This window comes from Artibeus jamaicensis, unplaced genomic scaffold (genome assembly GCF_021234435.1).
Source record: "Artibeus jamaicensis isolate MK-2021 breed Jamaican fruit bat unplaced genomic scaffold, CSHL_Jam_final contig_241, whole genome shotgun sequence".
Taxonomy (NCBI): domain Eukaryota; kingdom Metazoa; phylum Chordata; class Mammalia; order Chiroptera; family Phyllostomidae; genus Artibeus; species Artibeus jamaicensis.
The window spans coordinates 4,223,532-4,248,456 of record NW_026521509.1 but is presented as its reverse complement, the minus strand read 5'-3'; the positions used below and the strand labels follow the sequence as shown (position 1 = coordinate 4,248,456).

The window sequence follows — 24,925 nt, the reverse complement described above, 5'->3', positions numbered from 1 at the left end:
CCTCTTTAAATCCTGAAAAAGTTTATATATGACATATACATATATATGCACACATGTGTTATTTAATTTTTTCATTTTTGTACAGAGATATTTAGGAAGTATTAAATGCTATCATTGATAAACTTACGAATCAACATGCAGAACCCTCTGGCCACTTCTTGAACATGCAGCCGCAATGATGGATTCGGGCAAACCTATAAAAATACACACCTATATCATTTAGAATGTAGAAAATATATATATGTAACATAAAATGTTCAATTCATGCCATTGCTGTAAAGAAGAGTTTAACAAAATAAGCTCATCTTTATACTCTAAACTATAATGTGTATATTATTATGTCATTGGATGCTTCTTAAACTACTAATGCTGCAAATTTTATTATGTTTGAGAGATATTTTTTAAAACCAAGTACTTAAATGCTTTTTATCAGCAAATTACTATAAATGAAGAACTGTCAAAATATTGTTCATACAGCACTTCGTTATTAGGAACTCTGCTCACACACTAGCTATCTGACTTTCTCAACTGAACTGAGAGCATGTGTGTACACATTTTAAAGATTAAGAAGAAACTAGGGTAGAAATGTTAACTTGTTACCCAATACTTAAGAAAATTAAAAAGTACTAGAGTTGAGTCCTGACTGGTGTAGCTCAGTGCATTGAGCACCAGCCTGAGAACCAAAGGGTCACTGGTTTGATTACCAGTCAGGGCACATGCCTGGGGTGCAGTCCAGGTCCCCAGTGGGGGCCACGTGTGAAGCAACCACACACTGATGTTTTTCTCCCTGTATTTCTCCTTCCCTTCCCCTCTGAAAATAAATATAATCTTTAAAAAAAGTTCTAGAGTTGAAATTTAAACCCAAATCTAACTCCAAAGCCACAATACCTGGAGAGGAATAGCATACATTCATTTAAGCAATGGCTTAGCTAGTTTAAAAACAGACAGACCATTTACAAGATGCACTATTTTGCTTTCTGGGTAATACAAGTTTGAAAAGAACATTACTGTTCTGGAATCAAATTAGGCCACACCATAAAACTGGTTAGCATAAGTGGAGATATATATTACTAGTCTCACTACCCTCAAAATCAAATGTTACCAAAGATAATGACTTTAGAACTTTAAAAAATCAAGTGTTTATCCAGCTGCTGTGGTTCAATGGATTGAGCACTGGCCTGCAAAGCAAAGAGTCACTGGTAGGATTCCCTGGCCAGGGTTGCATGCCAGGTCCCCAGTAGGGGGAAACCCAGGGCAATCTCACATTGATGTTGCTTTCCTTCTCTTTCTCCATCCCTTCCCTCTCTCTCTAAAAATACATAAATAAAATCTTTTTTAAAAACCAGATCTCAGGTACATCAACTACTTAATACCTTATATGTTGTAAGTTCAAGACTTTCCCATAATTTCTTTTCCTAAGATCTGCCATTTCAATAGAGAATAACTTTTTCCTGTCAGGCACACTAAAAAAGCATGTTTTGAAAGCTTAATACAATTCTATAGTTCTACTACTGACTTTTTCACTGCGATGAAAGCACCCTGATCCTCTTGGATTTTTACCTACCAGACGAGAAATAGCACCACTCTTTTGGCAAGGAATTAAACTATGCACTATGAATCAAGAATGTCACAAAAATGGAACAGTTATCTTCTTTATGTGAAAAGAAATATGCATATGGAAGCAACTGACATAGTCAATCTCTAGTTAGAAACCACATTAAACACAAGCTCCAACTGCATTCACAAAAGACTAGAGTTCCCAGTGGTGAATACTTTGTGGGAATTGCTTGGTTTTGAAAAGAAGGTCTACTCACACATACTATATACGACCATTAAACATCAACTACTAGAAATAAGTCATCATAAAGTTTCAACGTTGAGCCCTGGGTTGTGTAGCTAAGTGGATTGAGCACCGACCTGCAAACCAAAGGGGTTGCCGGTTCAATTCCCAGTGAGGGCACATGTCTGGGTTGTGGGCCAGGTCCCTAGTAGGGGGCGCATGAGAGACAACCACATGATGTTTCTCTCCTCTTTCTCCCTCCCTTCCCCTCTCTCTAACAAAATAAATAAATAAAATATTTTTTTAAATCTTCCATTTTCTGTTATTTAAAAAAAGCTTTGACTTTGACTATAATTCAAAGGAAAAACAGTGAGAATTTGTGGTGTTCAAGGAAACAGGACACAGAAAGAGAAGTTTTCAACAGTTAAGCATACTTCTTCATACAGTTACAATTGCATTGCTCTAATGTCTTTTAATTTTGACTATCTGGACTTTTGACACCTGAAGAAATAACTTCTTATTAATGAAAAGCAACAACTAAGGTACTTGAAAAACTGCTGTGCAGCTTAATTAAAAAGGACAACAGCAAAAAAATATTCAGGAAGTGGAACTAGTATGTTCAGGTGTGTAATAATGACAGCATTAATAGTACATTACCAAACATTAATTAGCACAAGGATTTTACAGTTCACAATGTATATTCACACACATCATCTCATTTATTCATCATTATAACCCTGGGAGGCAGGCAGTATTATCCATGTGAGAAATGGGATGAGAAAGGTTAAATAACTTGCCAAAGATCAAGTAATTCGGTAATTTGCTATCTCCAGTTCAAATTGCTATGGTAAATTCATTCTCTCCAACCTAGACATGAGTCTAAGAATGAAGATGTAAGGGCAGATGGCAACACAATGCAATGCCTATGGTCTCAGGCAGAGAGACCTACACTTGAATCTTAGTTTTTCTGCCTAAGCAGCTGTGTGTCCTCAGACAGATCACCTGACTTCTCTGAGCCTTTGTTTCTTCATCAATGAGAGTACCACCATTCACCTCATAGGATTATTCAGTCATTATTGTACCAAAATTATTCAGGGTACTTGCTCTATAAGCCCTATCTACCTTTATTATTCTTCAAAAGGATATTTTTAAATTACTACATGTCATACAAACACCACTCCATACACCTATTTTTTGCCAGATGCACACTCCAGTGGCAAACAATAATAAAATCACTCTCCTCTATTAGGCCCAAATTAGGCTGTTACTTTGTATAGGCACATACACATGTGGTTAGCATGTGGGTATTTCCACGGCTGGGATCTACGCTGTCAGAAGTCAAGTCTCTGCTGACAGAGCAAAGCCAAGAGTGGATTTCAGTACGCATCATGACTGGAGTCCAAATTACATAAAACCAAAATGACTATCATTTGTGTTTTCCCTCAATACTTCCATCCAGGCATCCCCACAAGTCTATAAAATGGATAGGCTATTCCTATGACAAACAGACCTGTTAACTTCATGCTTAGAAAGATTAAAACAACAGTCTAATAATGCAATTAGTAATATGTTCCTGGCCAAGATTTCGTATTTCTTTCCACCTATTGAATAAACCCTCAGTTCTTGAATGGAGGAGGCCCATGGTCGTTTCTCTGTAAATATTTTTTGAAGGAAAGAAAAGGAGAAAGAAAAAATGGAGAGTGGGGGAAACACATGGAGCAGACTGTGATACGTGGTTAAGGGAAAAAAGCTAAGATTGTGGCCATTCCTAGCCTAAAAGAGCTCAGAGTGTAAAAAACACAAATATAAATTGATTAAAATAATCAATATAATTAAAACTGTTATAGAAACACAATGGACAGAAACATTCCTTCCGTAGAAGGGCCTCATGGAAAACTACAGAGAGCAGTGGACACCAGGTGGATATTTCAGGATCTATAACAACCCAACTGAAGAATGTCAAAGAAGGAAAATGTAGAAGGAAAAAAGACAGTGGAAGGGACTACTCCTGTGTTAAAAGTTGAAGGAAGAGAGAACCAAAAGGTGATGTTCAAAAACAGTGGTTGGACACACTTATTCAACATAGTTGTGGAATGTTGGCCACAATAATCAGACAAGGAGAAGAAACAAAAGGCATCCAAATTGGAAAGGAGAAAGGAAATCTGTCATTGTTCACAGATGACATGATATTGTACACAGAAAAACCTACAGACTCCACCAAAAACTACTAGACCTAATAAAAGAATTCTTCAAAGTAGCATAATATGACATTAATACCCAGAAATCAATGGAATTTTAATACATCAATAATGAGCTATCAGAAAAAGAAACTAATAAACCAATTCCTTTTACTATTGTAACAACAACTAAAAAAAGATACCTAGGAATAAATTTAACCAATGAAGTAAAACACCTATTGAATAGGATGTGGAGCAAAGGGAACCCTCATGCACAGTTCATGGGAATGCAGTCTGGTGCGGCCACTGCGGAAAACAGTGTGGAGTGTCCTTTAAAATTTAAAAATGGAACCCCTGTTCAACCTAGCAATTCCACTTCTGAGAATATATCTATAGGATCCTGAAACACTAATACAAAAAAATACGAGGTGTGTCCAGAAGGTATCCAGCCACGTAATATGAAAAATGCAGACATTTATTGGAGAAGATACAAGAAACACTGTACATAGGACAATGATGTCTCAGTCCCCTTCAAAGGAGGCACCTTGGGACCTCACACAATTCTCCCAATTATCATCAGCTGCCCCTGTCAAGTTTTCCTGAATCTTATCAACAGTATGAAATCTCTTCCCTTTCAAAAGTGATTTTAGTTTTGAGAAATGCCAGAAGTCACTGGGCACCAAATCTGGGCTGTAGGGGACCTGAGTCACCTGGGTGATTAGAGGTTTTGCCAAAAAACTGCATAAGACATGATGCATGAGCAGGCATTTTGTCATGATGAAACAGCCCATCACCAGTTGCCCATAGCTGCAGCCTTCTGAATCATCCGAATATTTTCCCCTGGGTAATGTTCAAGTTTATGCAAAATTAGATGCAGATCTGTTGCTCTACCACTCAGTCATTTTGAATGTGATGCCCACACAGAACACATGCTCACTCAATGGCATCTACCACCCCCACTGACTAGTACAATGAAGTTGTCATTGTTCACACATGCGCATTCCAGTCTACTCTCCTTGCCTGCCAGTTACATCGATGTTGTGCAAACCATTCTTGTTATACAAACAATGGCTGGACAGACCTCATATATGCACCCCTATGTTCATAGCTTTGCAATTTACAAGAGCCAAGATTTGGAAACAGCCCAACTGGCCCATCAGTAGATGAATGGATACAAAACCTGCGGTGCATCTACACAACGGAATACTATGTGGCTGTAAAGAGGAAGGAAATCTTACCCTTTGCGACAACATGGATGGACCTGGAAAGTATTATGCTAAGTGAAATAAACCAGTCAGTGAAGGATAAATACCACATAATCTCATTCATATATGGAATCTAGTGAACATAATACACTGAAGAACAACCTGGAAATAGATGCATGGATATGTGGAATAGGCTGATGGGTGCAGGAAAGGACAGAGGGCAGGGGGACAGGAAGAAAGATGGTGAAGGGATTAACAATGAACATTTATGCACAACCCTCGGACATGCACAACAATATGGGGACCGACTTAGGGAGTGGGGTGGGTGGGGCTGGGTGGAGGCAGGGAAAGTGAAAAAAGTCAGAACAACTGTAATAGCATAAACAATAAAAATAAATAATTAAAAAAAAACCCAGTAGTTGGAGCCCAACTGTGAAGCAACAGGATGTCTTGAAAAAGTTTTAGCGAGAAAAGCAGCACTGTGAAACCAGTTTCTCAGAAAAACAATTCTATTCACAGAATTAAGGATGAACTTGCATTAAATCTGAACTTTAAATGTCAGGGTTAGCCCTGGCTGGTGTGGCTCAGTGGATGGAGTGCAGGCCTGCAAACCGAAAGGTCACTGATTCAATTCCTAGTCAGGGCACATGCCTGGGTTGCAGGTCCCCAGTTGGGTGTGTGTGAGAGGCAACTGGTTGATGTATCTCTCAAACATTAATGTTTCTCCCCCCCTTTCTCCCTCCCTTCCCCTCTCTCTAAATATAAATAAATAAAACCGTAAAAAATAAATGCCAGAGTTTTTTTTTAAATTCTTGTTTGGAAACAAAATTACTATCCTTAAATTTTGTGGTCCTATTGATAATTAAGGAAAAGAAGTAAAATAACTGCTTGTTTTTTTAATTGGTATATATAAGCCAGTTTAACAGCATTTTAAACTGATTTCAAGTCACTTTTTAACAATCTAATAGCATTTGACTAATTTCAAAACAAAACCATTTTTTAACACTTGTCAGGATAAAAAGTTAACTACTTCACAATCATTACTCAAATCCACCCACCATTCTTGCGAGGGCATTTATAGGAAATATATATAGGCTTGCAATGAATTATATACTCTCTACCACTAGGAAAAGCCATACATGAGTTAGAAGCACACAACCTTGATCCGGGTAAAATCACACAGTCTCACACTGGAAATGCACTGTGTAATATGTGAGTAATATGGGGCCAATTATACATCTCATAGGAGTGGAAAAAGGAATAAGTACAAAATTTTATAAAACACCTTGTAGCATGTCACTGACATTCAATAAATGTTGGTTCTATTCCATTCTCTTCCTATTCCAATAAGATTAGTTCTTTCAAGGAAAAAACTATCACTTGTTTAATATTTACTGAAATTATCATCAAAGATCAACCAACAAATTTAAATACTCCAGGTCTTTTCTCTCTGTATACTATAGAAGTTCATCAAATACTTAATATCATTTACACATTTCACATTAAATGTGATTATGAAATATGTTAGTCAAGCTGTATCAAATAAGTCTACCAAAGGATTAAAGGAAAAATGCAGAATTCTGATGCAAGATGAACAATTTTTACTGGCAACTCATTTTTATAAAACACAGGTAAATAGTAAGTATTAAATTAGCATTTCATAACAGTTTGTACTGGGAAAACTGAGGTGTTACTTCCTGCCCTCCTCAGATTCCGTTATAAACTTGACAGCTAGAAAAAAATGTCCAGAATGTTATATGATCCTATAAGAAATGAACATATAGAGTCCCAACTGTCTGCAATTTTCCAAACCTGTCTAAATAAAACATGGATGTAAAATCAGGACCAAAAAGGAATGATATCAACATTTTCAAGAACATGAACTGAAAACATTTTATTGGCATGAAAATTCATTCATTTTTTTCAAAATGGCCTTGTAACCCAAATTCTTAATGTTAAACCTCATCATTTACAACTACAACATTTAGATCAGTTCTCTATAATCTATATTTAAAACTGTATTAGTATCTGGAATTGATTTTTCCTACCACTGTACTTGTGTAAGATAAACATAAAATAAAGTACTTACACTGCTCCCAGCATATCAAACAATAAGTAATAGATTCCCCTGACAGGGCTTTGATGATCTGGCAAAGCCTGAGAGCTTTCAGCCTAAATCATGTGAAACCATAAATCACTCTTTATGTTACAGAACATTTCAAAATGGAGTCCTGCTTTCTACTTTGAAAAGTCATTTCATGTGTTATTTATAACTGGCGAAGACCAAAATGGAAAGAAAATTACAGAGAACTAGAAAATTTACTGTGACTTTTTTTTAAATAAAGAACAACTTCTTTAGGAAAAAACAAAGAATTACTAGCAAGGAAAAATGTCACTACAACAAGCTCTTAGAGAGCCACAGCCTTTAATTACTTAAACAACACTCTGTACAGGACTTTTGGTACCATCCTTAACAAACCATAAATCACATTAGGTAGCGAACTGACTAGAATGAGCAATGTAAAGCTATATACTTAACTCATGTAAAGCTATATACTTAACTCATGTCATAGGCACTCCAAAAAAAAAATCAGGAAATGAGGCAGAAACTGAATTCCTACCCAAATTCAAATAGGTTTGTTTATTCCTATCAAATTCTAAATGAAAAGTTTAGATCTTGTATTTACTTTGTAGCAATCACCTTAAAAAGAAAGAAAAACTGCCAGTGAACAGCCTAGGGGACTACCAAGACATACAGATAAAAACACTGGTTTTACATGGACAATTATTTTTATTAACTTTGACCAACAAAAAAAAAACATATTAGTAAATGTAGTAAATTAATATCTATGGACTTCTTCCTCATAGAAAATATTGTTATTAATATCTATGTAATTTTTGGAACTTTAGAAAATATAATACTATTAAAATATTTACTAGCAAACTTCATGTTAATTTTTTAAAATTCATATAGTATGAGCTTTTTGGAGTGTCTAATAACAAGAAAACTATTTTAATATTCAGGGCACTGAACTAAGTGTCAGGAAAACTGGATTCTTGTTTTCAGGTTTATACTAAATAGCTGAACAGTTACTTAAATTCTCTGAAAATCAGCTTCCTTGTCAATATCCTTAGAGATAAATGAAGGGCTTGAAATTAGTGACCCATAAAGTTTGTTACAAGTTCTCAAAGGCAAATGTGAATGCCAAATCAAAACTTGGTTTCTGTTCTTGGGCAAATGAATTGAACTTAAAAGACGGAGGGATGGATCTAAGATGGCCATGTAGGAAGTCCCTGACCTCAACTCCCCCCGCCCAGTGACACCCCAAGCATACACAGAGAGCAATCCGCCCTAAAATATGGAGGGCTGATTAAACAGCTTGTGCACAATAAATGATACAAGGACCACAGAGGTAAGGACAGGAGACATGGAGACATGGTGATGCACTGACCTGCAGTAGGAAGGGACACCCCTGAGGGTTCCATGCACAAAGAAATCCATTGACTCACCCCACATGGTCTGCCAAACATCAGGGCCTGGTGGATCTCTCTATAGAATCAAAGGTACCTGCAGGTGCCCATCTTGGGTGTTTTGTTTGTTTTGCATTGTCCTTTCACCTTAAGAGCACAGGTGGGAGCACTGGCCCAGGCACTTTCACAGGCCTGCAAAGGACCCCCAGCACAGTCCCAGCACACTGATGAACACCCGCCAGACCACACCTGCACCATCTCCAGCTGGCCCTACCAGACAGTTCCCGCATGGAACCATGGGAGCCCTGGGTCATGCTCACTTAAGCCATGGAGGCAAGAGAATGAAATAAAAGGCATCTAAATTAGAAAGGAGTAAGTGAAACTATCAGTATTTTCAGATGACATTACTAGATGCAGCAAACCCCAAGGACTCCACAAAAAACTATTAGAAGAAATGAATTCAGTCAAGCCACAAGACACAAAATTAAAATACAGAAATCGTGGTGTTTCTATACATTAATATCAAGCTCAGAAAAAGCTAAATTAAGAAAAAAAACATTTACAACTGCATCAAAAATAATATGATACCTAGGAATAAATTTAATCAAGGATGTGGAAGACCTGTACTCTGAATATTATAAGTTACTGATGAAAGAAATTGAAGAAGACACAAAGAAATGGAAATATATGCCTACCAAGCTCAGAGACTAGAAGAATTAATATTGTTAAATGTCTGTAATACACAAAGCAATCTACAAATTCAATGCAATTCCTATCAAAATGCCAATGGCATTTTTCACAGAACTAAAACAAAGAATTCTAAAATTTGTGTGGCACCACAAAAGACCTCAACCAAAGAAATCTTGAAGAGGAACAAAGCTGGACATTTCCAACTCCTTGATTAATAACCATACTACAAGGCTACAGTACTCAAAACAGTATGGTCCTGCTACAAAAACAGACATATATATCACTGAAATAAAATAGAAAGCACAGAAACAACCCACACATGAATAACTTGCTTTACTAAAAATGAGCAATCCAAAAGGAACTTGGCTGAATCCCATTCGTCGTACAGAAGAAAAAAAAAAAAACACAGACTAGGGAGTGAACTAAACCAAGAAGACATACTTGCAAATCAGATGAAAACCACAATTTAATTATAGTAATATAAGCTAAAAGAAATTAAGAAGTCCTGGCCGGTAACTCAGTTGATCAGAGCATCCTTCCAATGTGCCAAGGTTGAAGGTTTGATCCTGGGTCAGGCCATATACATGAACCAACTAATAAATGCATGACTAAGTGAACAACAAATTAATGTTTCTCTCTCTCCCCCAACTCTTCCTCTCTGCAAAAAATCAATAAAAACTTTTTAAAAAGTTAAGGAGGACTTCCGCCAAGATGGAGGCATAGGTGGAGACGCCGTGCTTTCTTACACAACCAAGTTTAGAAACAACTAAATATTAGCAACAGAAAACACAGCCAGAACACAGAAAATTGAACTTTTCGGAAGTCTGATAACAACAAATTCTTCAGCCTGACTAGTAAGAGGGGCAAAACCAGCAGCTGGCGGAGCAGGGTTGCACAGGAAAACTCGGTCAGACGGTCTCAGGCGCGCGGAACCCAGGCGCAAGGTTGGACCTACTGAGCGACCCAGCGAGCGACCGCAGGGAAACAGCGAGGGAGCAGAGCCGAGATCTCACTGTGGTCGCACTTTCCTGCGCAGATAGACAAGCGAGGAAGTGGGCGATTGGACAGGACCCAGCGGGCCCCAGTGGCAAGAAGCAGCGGAGGGTACCGCCATTTTCCTGCTCTGACCCCACCTCCACATGCAGCGTCATAACCCAGCGACTCTGAGTGGCCCGGCCCAGCGGAACCACCTAAGGCTCTGCTCCTCACACAACAGCGCGAAACGGCAGAGGGTGCCGCCATTTGCCCGCTCTGACCACGCCCCCACATGCAGCGTCACAAACCAGCGACCTGGGAGTCCAAGGCGCCACTTCTCACGCTTAAAGGGCACGGACAGACCAAAAATGGCGCAAGAATATCTCAAAGCCCCAGAGCCCATAGATCTAAGCGATGAAGAAATAGCAAAACTCTCAGACGCACAGTTTAAAACACTGGTCATCAGGATCCTCACAGAACTGGTTGATTATAGCCACAAATTAGACAAACATATGAAGGTGAAACTAACTGAAATGAATGGAATTGCACAGGAAACCAATAGCGATGAAAAGGAAACTGGGACTCAAATCAATGGAGTGGACCAGAAGAAAGCAAATAATGGCCAAACAGAAAAGAATCAAGAAGCAAGAGTTCAAAGAAATGAGGAGAGTCTTAGGAACCTCCAGGACATCTTTAAACCCTCCAACATCCGAATTATAGGGGTACCAGAAGGGGGAAAGGAACAGCCACCAGTGGAAAACTTATTTGAACAAATAATAAAGGAGAATTTCTCCAATCTGGCAAAGGAAATAGACTTCCAGGAAATCCAGGAAGCTCAGAGAGTCCCAAAGAAGTTGGACCCAAGAAGAAACACACCAAGGCACATCATCATTACATTAGCCAAGATTCAAATGAAGGAGAGAATCCTAGAAGCAGCAAGAGCTAAGGGGACAGTCACCTACAAAGGAGTCCCCATCAGACTGTCAGCTGATTTTTCAAAAGAGACCTTACAGGCAAGAAGGGGCTGGAAAGAAGTATTCTAAATCATGAAATCCAAAGACCTACACCCAAGATTGCTCTATCCAGCAAAACTTTCATTTATAATGGAAGGGCAGATAAAGTGCTTCTCAGATAAGATCAAATTCAAGGAGTTCATCATCACCAAGCCCTTATTATATGAAATGTTAAAGGGACTTATCTAAGAAAAAGAAGTTAAAAAAAAAACATGAACAGTGAAAGGACAGCAAACTCACAGTTATTAACAGCCACACCTAAAACAAAAGCAAATTAGGAGGGTAGCTAGATCAGGAGCAGAAGCATAGAAATGAAGATCACATGGAGGGTTAGCAACAGGGGAGTGGGAGGAGGAGAAGGGGGGAGAAGGTACAGAAAATAAGTAGCATAAACAGTAGATAGAAAATTGATGGGGAGGCAAGAATAGTATGGGAAATATAGAATCTAAAGAATTTGAGACACATGGTCATAAACTAAAGGGAGGGTAATGGTGGGGATGGGGGGGTAGGGTGGAGGGGAATGAAGGGGGGACTAGAACAACTGTAATGGCATAATCAATAAAAAGTAAATAAATTTTTTTAAAAAGTTAAGGAAATGACAGAAGCTTTGAAAGAGCAACATGAATCAGAATTAGAAAATGTCAAAAGTGTGATTAGATAATAGGAACATTTGAAAGAAGGGTGAAATGACTCAAGAAGAAATTAAAGAAAAAAATCATTTCAGAAATGTAAACTAAACTAGAAGAAACATTGGAGCAAACACCACGGATAAATGCTTTATGAAAAACTGAAAATGCAAACAAGGGCATGAAGTTATGTTTTCAAATGACAGCTATTAACTTTTAGATATTCAAGCATTTACAGATTGAACGATATATCTGAGATTTTTACCTAAATCAAGAAAACTATATCAACTCGAACTGTTGTAATCAAAGTTTTATTGAGTAATGTAAATATTTGCCAAAGACCTAGGCCATGCCAGGAAATACCGTATTCCCCATGTATAATGTGCACCCACATTTTCATGCACATTATACAGAGAATTATTATTATGCCCGTGGTATGTAATCATTATACCCATGTATAATGTGCATCCTTATTTGTCTCTCAAAAATTTGTGCAAAAAAGTATGCATTATACATGGCAAAATATGGTGTGTTAGAATAAAACAGACTTACAGACCAACCTGAGGCAATGGGATGGAACATAAGCTTGTACATACCAGCTGTGAAGAGTATTTTGGAATGGAAGATTTCGGGAAGTTAAATATGGTCTGTTTGCTATATGAGATAAAAATATACCAGAATAGCCCTGGCTGGTGTAGCTCAGGGGATTGAGCACAGGCCTGTGAACCAGAGGATTGCGGTTTAATTCCCAGTCAGGGCACATGCCTGGGTTGCAGGCTGGTTCCCAGCAGGGGGCACATGAGAAGCAACCATACACTGATATTTCTCTCCCTCTCCCCTTCCCCTTCCCCTCTAAAGATAAATAAATAAATAAATCTAAAAAATATATACCAGAATAGAAAAGTGAAGATTATTCACTGAAAAAGTTTCACAACAGTGTGTACAGACTGATCATATTTTGTCATGAAGGTATATGCTTATAGCATCATATATGTCCTGAGGGCGGGGCTTGAAAATCTGAAAAACCAAGGACAAATAAATAGAATTACTTTGGCCAATAGGCATAATCTACTAAAGTGGAAGTGTGTGTGTGTGTGTGTGTGTGTGTGTGTGTGTGTAAGGAAAGTACAACTATGTGCATCTGTACAAATAGATGCATCTGTACAAAAAAGATGAATCATGCAAGCATAAACCAGATCAACAAAAGCAACACAAATAATACAGAGTAGAACTCCCAAAGTTAGACAAGCATTAAAAACAGATAAAGTTAACAATGTACTGATTACAGACACATAAATATGTGATAAACACACTTAAAAAAACAAGGGAACAATTAATACAATTTACCATAATGGCTACATCAGTGGGAAGAAAAGGGGAGGTGGTGGACAGTGGTCACCCAAGGAGACTCTAAGGTGATGTTTTTCTTTAGCAGGACCATAAACATGTGCCATGCACTTTATTATTGTTCACTGAAATAAATAAAGCACATACCCTCACACATATATGCACATATTTCATTTGTATTTATGACAGTTTATAATAAAAAAGAAAGCCATGGACCAGATCTGGGGCCACATGATAAAAGTGCCTCCTCCATAGTTCACGCAGCTCCTGTGAGATGTTAGGGCTCTTTAATATACAATACTTATTATTTTCATGAAAATGAAAATTGTTTTCAAATTTTACTACAGTTTTGCAATATATATAAATATCAACTGGGAACTGATGGTGATTTTTAGTCTATTTTACTTCTAAAACCATTCACATGCCAAGCAAGCACAGCCTAACTTTCAAGTTAAAAGACTGCACTGAAACTGAATAGCAGATACTTCCGCATGAGTAACAGATCAATTATGAAATTTGAAATGTTTCAAAGAATGTGATGGTGAGCAGCCACATTTGATTGTAATGGCTACAGCCTGGGTTATCCAAAACATCCTGAGAACTTTCTTCTCCTGGAGAAAAGGAGAAGAGGACACAAGGCACAGGAAAGGAGAACGATGCTACAGAGGGAACTCTGCTTAGAGATGCGGCTGTCTCTGAGGAACTGGCTCAAGCTTCTGATTTACAGGGAAGGGGAAGCCTCTTCCAGAGAGTGTTCTCTAAAGTCGGATAACTCCCTTTACCTTTCTAGGTACTGAAAGCAGAAGATACACCCTCTTCCATCAATAAATACCGAAGAATTGCAAAGCAGTTTTCATGACAGCAAAATGTTTAGGCTTTCTTTAGCTCCTTCAGCATTCTTACATGGATAAAAAAAAAAGTTTCATACTATGCTCCCAAATAAGATAAATTTGTTCTAAACCTTTAGATAAAACAAATGACACATAATGCAAGCTGCTGAACAAAACAGATAAAAGAAAAAATAGAAAAGCTGTAAACCACCAAACAAAAAAAGAGATAGAAATAGGGGTAACAGACACACAAAGATCTTTCCCTACCCTGACCAGTGTGGCTCAGTTAGTTGGGTGCTATCCTGCTAAGTGAGGGGTTGCAGGTTCAACTACCAGTCAGGGCACATGTCTGGGTTGCAGGTTCAGTCCCCAGTTGGGTGCATGTACAGGAGACAACCAATCAAGGTTTCTCTCTCACATCAAATTTTCTCTCGTTTGCTCTCTCTCCTGCTACCCGCTCTCAACCAACCAACCAACCAACCAACCAATCAGTGTCTGAATGAATGAATGGTTTTCCCCACCAAGCTGCCAGAGGGCAGAGGAAGAAGAAGATGACTCAGACACCTGAGTCTTCCTAGGGCTCTCCATGGAAAACATGATTTCTTCCTGGGAAGCACGCCTGTCTGGTATGATGGGCCATAAAAATCAAGTACATTTTCTGAGCACCCACTAAGCATCTTACAGAAATTATGGCATGGAATCACTATTCAGAGACAAGAACACTGAAACTTGGGACATGAAAGAATACAGAGACATTGCTGATTCAGTCCCAGTCTGTCTGACTTCCAAGCCACAGTATCAATCACTGCGTTATACTATGGAAATGGCATACATACATGTCAAAACGGAATATAAGGAGAGTATAGTATTTGTAAAACTAAACGACTTTTGAAATACCACTTTCATTCCTAAACTGTAAAATAGTTTGCCTCTGGCAATAACTCCCAAATGTGTATCAGGAATGTCTACCTTTCTGGCATCTCTGGGCCACACTGGAAGAAGAAGAAGAGTGGGGCCCAGCAGGTGTGGCTCAGTAGGTTGAGTGCCGGCCTGTGAACCAAAGGGTTGCCAGTTCGATTCCTAGTCAGGGTACATCCGTGGGTTGTCGGCCAAGTCCCCAGTGGGGGGCACATGAGAGGCAACCACACAATGATGTTTCTCTTCCTCTTCTCCCTCCTTTCCCCTCTGCTTAAAAATAAATTTAAAAAATCCTTTTTAAAAAGCAGTTGTCTTGGGCTATACATTAAATACATTGCACCATATAATCACAAAAAAATCTCATCGTGTTTTATGTAAATTCACAATTTTGTGTTGAGCCGCATTCACAGCCACCCTGGGCTGCATGCGGGCCATGAACCACAGGTTGGACATCCCTGGCCAATAGATGATAGATAGATAGATAGATAGATAGATAGACAGACAGACAGAGAGACATAGGATGAGGGGCTGCATACTACAGAGGAAAATTCAGGAGAGCTCCTGTCCTATGATCTACATGCAGATCCCATCCCCGGCTGTGTGATCTGAAGCAAGTGGCTTTCAACTTCTCTGGCCACAGATACTATCACATTAAATCTTAAGGACAGCCATGTGACTTATCTCTTTTCTTCTGGCTATTCATATATCTGTTTTCCATGTAAGGAAACTTGGTAAGGTGAAATAAGGTGCCCAAGGTTTCAGAATAGTAAGTGGCAAAGCCGGAGCTCAAGTCAGTCTCTAATGCCTGGTGCGGTGGTCTGTCCACAATTTCCCACAGGCAGCTCCTCAAACCTGGTGTGTCACTCAGGCACACTTACAGCTGTCAGGATGCTGGCTGAAAGCATAAAAGGGGACCATAAGGGGACTAAATGGTAATTGAAAAAAAGTACAATAAAAATTATTTTTAAAAGTTTTTAAAAACCTATAGAGGCAGGAGCCTCACCCTGTTCTGCTGTTTCTTTCTCTTCCTATAATCACTCCTTCTTCTCAGAAATCTTACTAATTTTAACCAAAGAGGTAAAAGACCTGCAGTGAGAAAACTATAGGACAGTGAAGAAAAAAAACTGAGGAAGATACAAATAAATGGAAGCATATACCATGTTCATGGATTGGAAGAATTAACATCATTAAAATGCCCATACCACCCAAAGTAATGTACAGATTCAACATAATTCCCATTTAGATACCAATGGCATTTCTCACATGTCTAGAACAAATATTCCAAAAATTTATATGGAACCACAAAAAAACCTGAAGAGCCACAGCAATCTTTAGAAAAAACAAAGTTGGAGGGATCACAATATACCAAACTATATTACAAGGCCACAGTAATCAAAACAGCTTGGTACTGGCGTAAGAACAGACACATAGGACAATGGAACAGAATAGAGAGCCCAGAAGTAAACCCAAGTCTCTATGGTCACTTAATATTTGACAAAGGAGACAAGAGCATAAAATGGAGCAAAAATAGCCTCTTCAATAAACAGTGTTGGGAGATCTGGGGTGGTACATGCAAAAAAATGAAACTTGACCATCACCTTATACCATACACCAGAGTAAACTCAAAAGTGATAAAGTACTTTAAGTCGTGACACCATAAAAGTTTTTGAGGAAAACATAAGCAGTAAAATTTCAGATACCTCACATAGCTATATATTTGCTGATATATCTTCTAGGGAAAGGGACATAAAGGAAAGAATAAACAAATGGGACTACATCCAACTAAAAAGCTCTGCACAGCTAAAGAAAACCACCAAAATGAGAAGGGAACAAACTGTATGGGAAAACATACTTGACAATGATACTTTAGACAAGGGTTTAATCTCCAAAATATAAAAAGAACTTAAATGACTCAACACCAAAAGGACAAATAATCCAATTAAAAATGGGCAAAGGACCGGAATAAATACATCTGTAAGGAGGATATAAAGATGACCAATAGACATATGAAAAGATGCTCAGCACCAATAATCATCAGAGAGATGCAAATTAAAACCACAATGAGATGTCACTGCACATCTGTCAAAGTAAGTCAACAAACAATAAGTGCTGGCGAGGTTGTGGAGAAAAGGGAACCCTACCTAGTACACTGTTGGTAGGAAGGAAGACTAAGGCAGCCACTGTGGAAAAGCATGTGAATTTCCTCAGAAAACTAAAAATGGAGCTGCCTTTTAACCCAGAGATTCCACTGCTGGGAATATATCTGAAAAATCACGAAATGCCGATTCAAAAGAACCTATACACCCCTATTTACTATGCCCACAAGTAAATGAGTGGATCAAGAAACGGCAGTACATTTATAGGATGGAATACTACGCAGCAGAAAGAAAGGAGTTCCTACCCTTTGCAACAGCATGGATGGAACTGGAAGGAATTATGCTAAGTGACATAAGCCAGGTGGTGAAAGACAAATACCATATATGATCTCACTTAAAAGAGAAATCTAATAAACAAACTATACTAATGAGCAAAAGAGAACCAGAGGCACAGAATCATGGAGCAGACTGACAGCTGATAGTGGGGAGGGTGGAGATGGACACTGATTGAAAGAAGGGGAAGGGGTTAGTCAAAGAACATACTTGAAGGACTCATGGACATTGACAATGGTGAGGGGACTGATCATAGAAGTGGGAGGCAGGATTGGTGGAGGCAGGCAAAGGGGGAAAAAGTAGGACAACTGTAACAGCATAAACAATAAAATAAAAAAGAAATAAAAAGGGACCCTTACAAAGGCAGTAAGAACATTTGCAATTCAAGGGGAAGGTTTATGCAAAACTTAGAAACTGCCCAGAGTGCCCCACAGAAGCCTGGAAATGTGCCTCCCATCCTTTGTAGGAATCAGTCCTGCTACTCTGGCAACACAGCCTAGTAGGTAGTTTTGAGAAAGTTCTTTGTGAACTTTTTTCATTTATCAGTATAGTCTCATGAGGTTGTTGTGAAGGTTAGAAATGATAAATATGGAAAGGCGGCGGGTAAAGTGTTATTCATTGACGACAGTTATTTACCCTGGCAGCAGACTTTAATGGAAACCAGATTGGGAGTCGGGAGTCCTAAATCTATTACTGTCTGTGACCTTGGGCATGGTAGGCGCTGTCTCCAGATGGACTAGATGATCTCTCAGGACTCCTTTCAGCTTTAAAAACTGTGCTTTAAGAAATGAAAGTAATAAATGCTTGTTTAAGAACATCAAACTGAACAGACATATGATGTAAAAAGTGAAAGACCCCTATTTAAGACCCCTATTCTTTCCCTATTCAATACATTCCCGAGGTAACACTTGTTATTACTTTGTGCCCTTTCGTGGTTTTCTGTATATTTTAAATATATACAGGTATATGTGAGTATACATATACAGGGTGGGGCAAAAGTAGGTTTACAGTTGTTTGTATAGAAAACAATGTGATAATTAATAAATAATACAAAAATAAACTGTTTCAGCCCTGGCTGGTGTAGCTCAGTGGACTGAGCATGGGCCTGTGAACCACACAATCGCAGTTTGATTCCCAGTCAGGGCACATGCCTGGGTTGCAGGCCAGTTCCCAGCAGGGGATTCATGAGAGGCAACCGTACATTGATATTTCTCTCCCTCTCTCCTTCCCTTCCCTTCTAAAAATAAATAAGTAAAATCTTTTAAAAAATAAATAAATAAAATAAAATGAGCCAATAAAATATTGAGAGTACCTCTATAATTTAAAAAAAGAGAGAAAGAAAAAATAAACTGTTTCAGTCACAACTATAAACCTACTTTTGCCCCACCCTGCACATAAAGATATGTATATTTTACACAGTGATGTATTATACACATATGAACTGTTTCATAAAACTATACTCATCCTGACTACATGTTATATAATCTGTTATATTCTATTCTACACCTTTTTTAATGCTAGAATTGATTTCATGAGCCAAAAACAGATGGCACCTTGCAATTTAAAACAAATCTGTAGACCACAGGTCCGTAGATGTTTGGAAATACAAGCAGAGGAAGTATGGACATCCTGAGATGTTAGAACCACATGTTGGCCCCCTGGTAGAGGAGCAAATGACAAACATGTGAGGGAAATCACTTGGCACACAGTGTGGCACAAACAGGTACTCGGTGAGTATCTCTTGCTATGACACCACCTGCCACATTCCCATCCCCCAACATTTATAGAAGTGTAGCTACTCCACCCCCAACATAAGGACATTATGGGCAGTGAGCTGCTGGCCAAAGGGAATTCCCTTGATGTTTCTGATTCTCAACCAACATTAGATACTAGAGCAGCACTGCCTACCTGGTAAAAGCAGCTTATCATTTTCAAGAAAATGGTTTTTTTTTATGAGCCACTTGGATAGAAAATTTTGTCAAGTATATGAAACACGACTTGACTTATTATATGGATTATACAGAATCTAGGCTTTTCCACAGAGTCATGATTATTCACACACGATGATCAATTTCAGAGCTGGCAGATGTGTATCATAGAAGTCACTAACTCAAATGTCTCACTTTTTTTTTTAAGATTTTATTTATTTATCTTTAGAGGGGAAGGGAAGGAGAGAGGGAGAGAAACATCAATGTATGGTTGCCTTTCATGCATCCCCTGCTGGGAACTGGCCTGCAGGGAACCGGCCTGCAACCCGGGTATGTGCCCTGACTGGGAATCGAACCGCGATTGTCTGGTTCGCACGCAGGCCCATGCTCAATCCACTGAGCTACACCAGCCAGGGCCAAATGTCTCACTTTTGCAGATGAACAAAATGATGTCCCAAGAGGTTATGTAATTTGCCAAAAGCCACTCAGGAAGGTCAAGTGAGCCCCACAGTGTCATGCTGCCACATCCAGTATTGTACTGTGCTGAGAACTATCTAGCAAGGTAGTCTGGATTTAGAAGCAACACTACTTGTAATTTCCATGTGTGTTATTTTGGTTATCTCATTTCCTTCCCCGTAATCTTTAGTGATACAATTCTTTAAAAAGATTTATGTGTTTATGCTCTGCTAGAAAAAAATTAAGTTAGCCTACTCCACAACCATCATAGGAGAAGAAATCCAAAATATTATGTATGTGGTGTACATTAGAAAGGAAAGGGATGCAGACAGAATCTCTATGCCACCTTCAGAAAGCAAGAAGTACTCAATGAAAAGCCCTCATTGGTTTATGAGTAGCTCTCAGGATCTAACTGTCAGCAACGGCACAGAGTTGCTTAGAATAGGCAATACAGTAAACTACACAAGGGCAGGGACAAAGTTTTCAGTAAATGTGGGTGGAAAACACTGAAAATTGAACGTCTGTCACTACACTAAATGGCCCCAGGCCATCGTGCCATTTAATGCAAGTTTGCCTTTCAGCTCTTAGACTCATCCCTTTCCCATAAGGATATAACTGTCACTTATGTCTCATGACATCACCAAAGACAGCTTCTGTAAAAGCTGATGCCAACCCCTGTATCTTCCAGTAGGATACTCTGGGAAGGCTAGAATTATTTCTAAAGTAAGAATGTACATGCCCTAAGTGAGAGCCAGAGGGATTCCCCTACATAAGAAGCCTGTTGACATTACCACGTGGCTCTCGTAACTTTCATCTTGCCTGCTCTTCTGTTGAGTTGGCCCTGCTACAGAGGGCAGATTGCATTGGTTGCCAGATAAGTCACCTTCAGGGAGGCATTATGTCCCTGGGACTATTTTTAACCAGAAACCAATAATGCTTCTCTTCTAATTTTTTGGATGATAATCCAAAAACTTATCATTCAGATACCTTTTGAAATTGTGAAACATCTGAAAATGACAATTGTGTGCCCAAACTAAAGGCCACTTTCTAGACACTTATCACATATCTATCTTTGTCCTCTCCCTTAAGACTCCAATTGATTCTCCTTCCCTATTTAATTTACTCTATATTTTCCATGGTTCAAGTATTTTCTCTTATTCCTCTGCCTTTGGATGTTGCAAAGATATTTCCTGTATTTTGTAACCAGAAGGAAATGGACTTAACTCAGAAAATACAGACAAAACTTTATTTTCCCATAATCTCTGCAAAACATGATTTTAAGGAAAACCTTTTAGTATAACAAACAACAAAAAAAAAGAAACACAAATTTATCAACAAAGTTATTTAAAATACTTTCCATAGATGGTTTGACTTGATGCACCAATTGTTCTGTTGATGACTTTTTAACTAGAACTAAATCTGCTGGGGAAAAAAATTACACGTCCTAGCATATTTCTTCATGTTTCTGATACATGCATCATTAATTCTACTTTTGTCAGTAAAACTGAATCTATGAAACACTGCTTTTCTTATGATTTACTCAAGCTCAGACATTTAGTAAAGCAAAAATATTTGAATGGCTTTCAGCAAACTATCTCAGAGAAGAAATATTCCAAACACATTAAAAGTAATTCCAATTATAAGTAATGATTGCAATTATTGGAATCATGATTTTTGGGAAATAACTTTTATGCAATTTTTCCACTTTGACATACCTAAAAACAAAGCTTCAATTCATAAACTTAAACATTGTTCTTGATGAAGTCAGAAATGTTCATTAAGTGATTATGGAAAACTTAATTTTTAGGATTAACTTCAAATAAGTTCTTCCAATACTTTGAATAATAACATCACTCTCACTGAAATAAGTCTAAAATGCATATTTTGCCAGATTTCAGATCCCTCCTGATGCAATCTTCTGGATCACTCACAGTATCTTCCTAACTCTATCGTAACATTCTCCAACACAAAGGAAGTAGTCCATGTTATGAACTGAATCACAAGGTAGAATATTTATTATGGGAATGAACAGTATTTAATAAGAATGAGCAATGTTATCAATTAATTTTGAATGGAGATAAGGTAAAAATCACTTAATGATCCATTAAATTTTTTAAAACACCCAAGTTCCTTGGTAACAAAAAAGAAGAAGAGTAACATAGAACCAAAGTTTAGTATCACAACTACTCTCAAATGGATATTGTTCTCAGTGTTAGGACAGACGGGAGAGAAAAAGTGAATAGTCTATTGGCTTCTTCCCACATCTGTTCATAGCAATTACAGGAAGGTTATCTGCAGCCCTGTAGTTTTCAGGATAGAATCAACACCACCTTACTGTGTTGAGAACAATTCTCCAGGAGTAACTAGAATAAAAGAATTTTTGGTTAGGTAACACCAGAAAGACTACATAGTTTACCCTTCCTGTATTCCAAAACCAGGAAACTGAAGCTCAGAGAGATTAAGTGCCTACCCCTAGTAATTCACACAGCTAGTCAATAGCCTAGTAAGGTCTAGAATTGAGTTCTGCCAATTATTGCTATTAATATGAGTTAAGTCAGAAGATCAGAACTATTGATTTGCCTTCTGGGCTGGGCTGGGCCTTTGGAAATTTATCAGTTTTGTGATCTTCAGCAAATTGCAACCTTTCAAAACACCATTTTCCTCTTCTGTCAAGTGTAGAGAATACCTACTCTAACAAGGTTGTTGGGAGAATTCCACAGAGCCTGTAAAGTGCTCAGTGCATTGACTGGCAAATAATAAGCATTGGAAACTAGGCGGCTATGCTTTTACTCCTGCCCTGGAAACATGGCTGCTCCTACTGTTTGAAAAGAGTAGAAACTGAATCCAATGACACACCCGAAAGGCCTCATCCACCAGAGCTTCTCTGGCCTACCACATTCTGCAGACAGGAGAAAACCCCACCCAACAATCCATTTCACCCCGTCTCAAACGCACCCTTCACACTGTTAAGGAAAACAAAATGCCAGCTGCTGCCAGATGTCTTCTGCCAAGTGCTGCATGTTGAACTTGTCAACTAGAAATTGCAGAGGGGTTTTGGCTCCCCGCAAAAGATGGAAAATAAACGGTGGGAAAACAAGAGGACGACAAGATCACACACCTGAACTCGAAGTCACAGAAGGTTCTCCTCAGCTCACTTATTGTGGGTTGGTAGGTGGGTGTTAGAAAGCAGAATGCTTTCTTTCTGCACCATAAAACAAGAATAATGGCTACCTCAAAAATGACAATCCTCCAGACTTACACAATAGAAAAGAATCCATTCCCTTGCCCTAGTAAGTTAAAACGAACACGGGTAAAAACTGAGCACCTTTTAAAAAAAAAAAAAAACAAAACTGAGGACTCAGTTGTATCCGAGCTGCACTGCACCCTAGGATTATATAAATATACGAAAAATCCCTATGAAATAGCGAGACAGAATGATGGGAAGTATCACCTTGAAATCAACAAGGAGGGAATCATGTCCTGCCAAAGGCGTCTCCATTGATAAAATCCCGACCCTCTATTCTCAGAACACTGCAAACCCACCTCCCTCTAACGCAATTACAGGGATCGCCCGCAGCAACCAACCTCAGCCTTCCGCGTCGACCAGATCGACCCCCTACTCAAATGGCGCTAAACACAGCGGGCCCGAGCCCCTCCCTGGAGCTGCCAAATCCCGCTCTGCATCCAGACTGCCAAACTTCGTTTCCGTCCTCCCTCCAGTGCTCAACCCCTGGAATTTCTCGCCAACCCTTGCCACTGACTCACAAAGTAGGAACCGACAGACTTCCTATACTCTGTCCGGCAAGTACCAGAGCCCCACATACCCGTCCCTATTACGATCACTTCAAACTCCGAAGGGAGATTGTCCGCCATCTTGACAGGAAACGTATCATGTGACTATGCGTGTGGAAATGAGATCAAGTTAGGCATTGCATTGGTAGAAACAGGAAACGAAAACAGTGCATTATGGGTATTGCAGTTCTCGGGTGGCGGAACCAAGTAGGTGGCTACAGCATTGTATTTGAAATGATTACATGCATGATAAAATCTCAGCTCATTTTCCAGGCTGAGTGCAGTAACGCGTTTAGCCTGGAGGTTTGGGGTAGAAAAAAGATGTCTATTTTTACTACGATCGCTAGGATGAATGTGGGAAGACCCTTAACAATGATGAAGCAACGACTATTAGGAGACACAGAGGACAGACTGAAATAGAAAGGAGGTTGCTCTGTGAACAAAGGAAATTTTCATTCCATCCTGAAAACCGTTTCCCCCAGTGTTTCTCACCACTGTTTTCAAACCTTATGCTGTATCTTTTTCACCTCTATGTCTCTCCCATGAAAGCCCACTAAAAACCTCTCCCTCTAAATTTGCCAGAATGGAACTCTTCATCGTGTCTGTACTTTTAGTTAGTTTAAACAGCCATCCTGGAAATATATATTTGCAAAATTAGCCTTGGTTAACAGGAGGGAAAAATATATGGAGGCATAGTAGTTGCTTGATAAGCGTTTATTGATTCACAATTTGGTATTCTACTCGTATACACGTAGGAGGAGTCCATACAAGATTCTCCCTGATAAGCTACCACACAAATTATCCAGGTAAAATTGCCTTTATATTAAAGTGATTAAAGTAATTGTGTTTGCTGACCGGGTTTAGATAGTCTATGGGAAGCAGCTAATACAGCTCTCATAAAGATGTTCAAGGTCAGCTTCTTCCCACACCCGACCCCCTCCCCATTATATGAAATGCTTTGCTGTCTGACAATCCCAAGGGAAAAAAAAGAAGGGGAGTGCAGGGGAGTGAATAAAGCTACTTTTTCGATCCTAGAAATTCACTGTGTAGTTCTCTTAGAAGAGTTCCAAAGAGAAAATGCGACAGTGGACCTTCCCTTACACCACATGTCATCTGAGCTGTCTTCCCCAATCACCCCTGTGCCTTCCACATGGAATGATCCTCACATTCTCTAGCTAACACTGATCCCCAAGATCAGTTCTGCTTTTACCACCTCCTCCCTTCATCTCCTCCCTTTATTGGGTTACCTATGTTTTCTTGCACAGTCTTACCAGTCTGTCAGAACCCC

At 38.9% G+C, this 24,925-nt stretch overlaps 1 protein-coding gene across 1 annotated transcript in view; it reads right to left on the bottom strand.

Annotated features, from left to right (window-relative positions):
* CHM (CHM Rab escort protein) overlaps positions 1 to 23,726 on the bottom strand; it is a 152,671-nt gene extending 128,945 nt beyond the window's left edge. Inside the window, exons 1-2 of the mRNA XM_037166401.2 lie at positions 23,670 to 23,726; positions 128 to 194 (exon numbers count right to left, since the gene is read on the bottom strand). Of these exons, the coding sequence (XP_037022296.2) occupies positions 128 to 194; positions 23,670 to 23,718 (116 nt within the window). The 5' untranslated portion in view covers positions 23,719 to 23,726. The remainder of the gene's footprint in view (positions 1 to 127; positions 195 to 23,669) is intronic.
* Between the last annotated feature and the right edge of the window lie 1,199 nt (positions 23,727 to 24,925).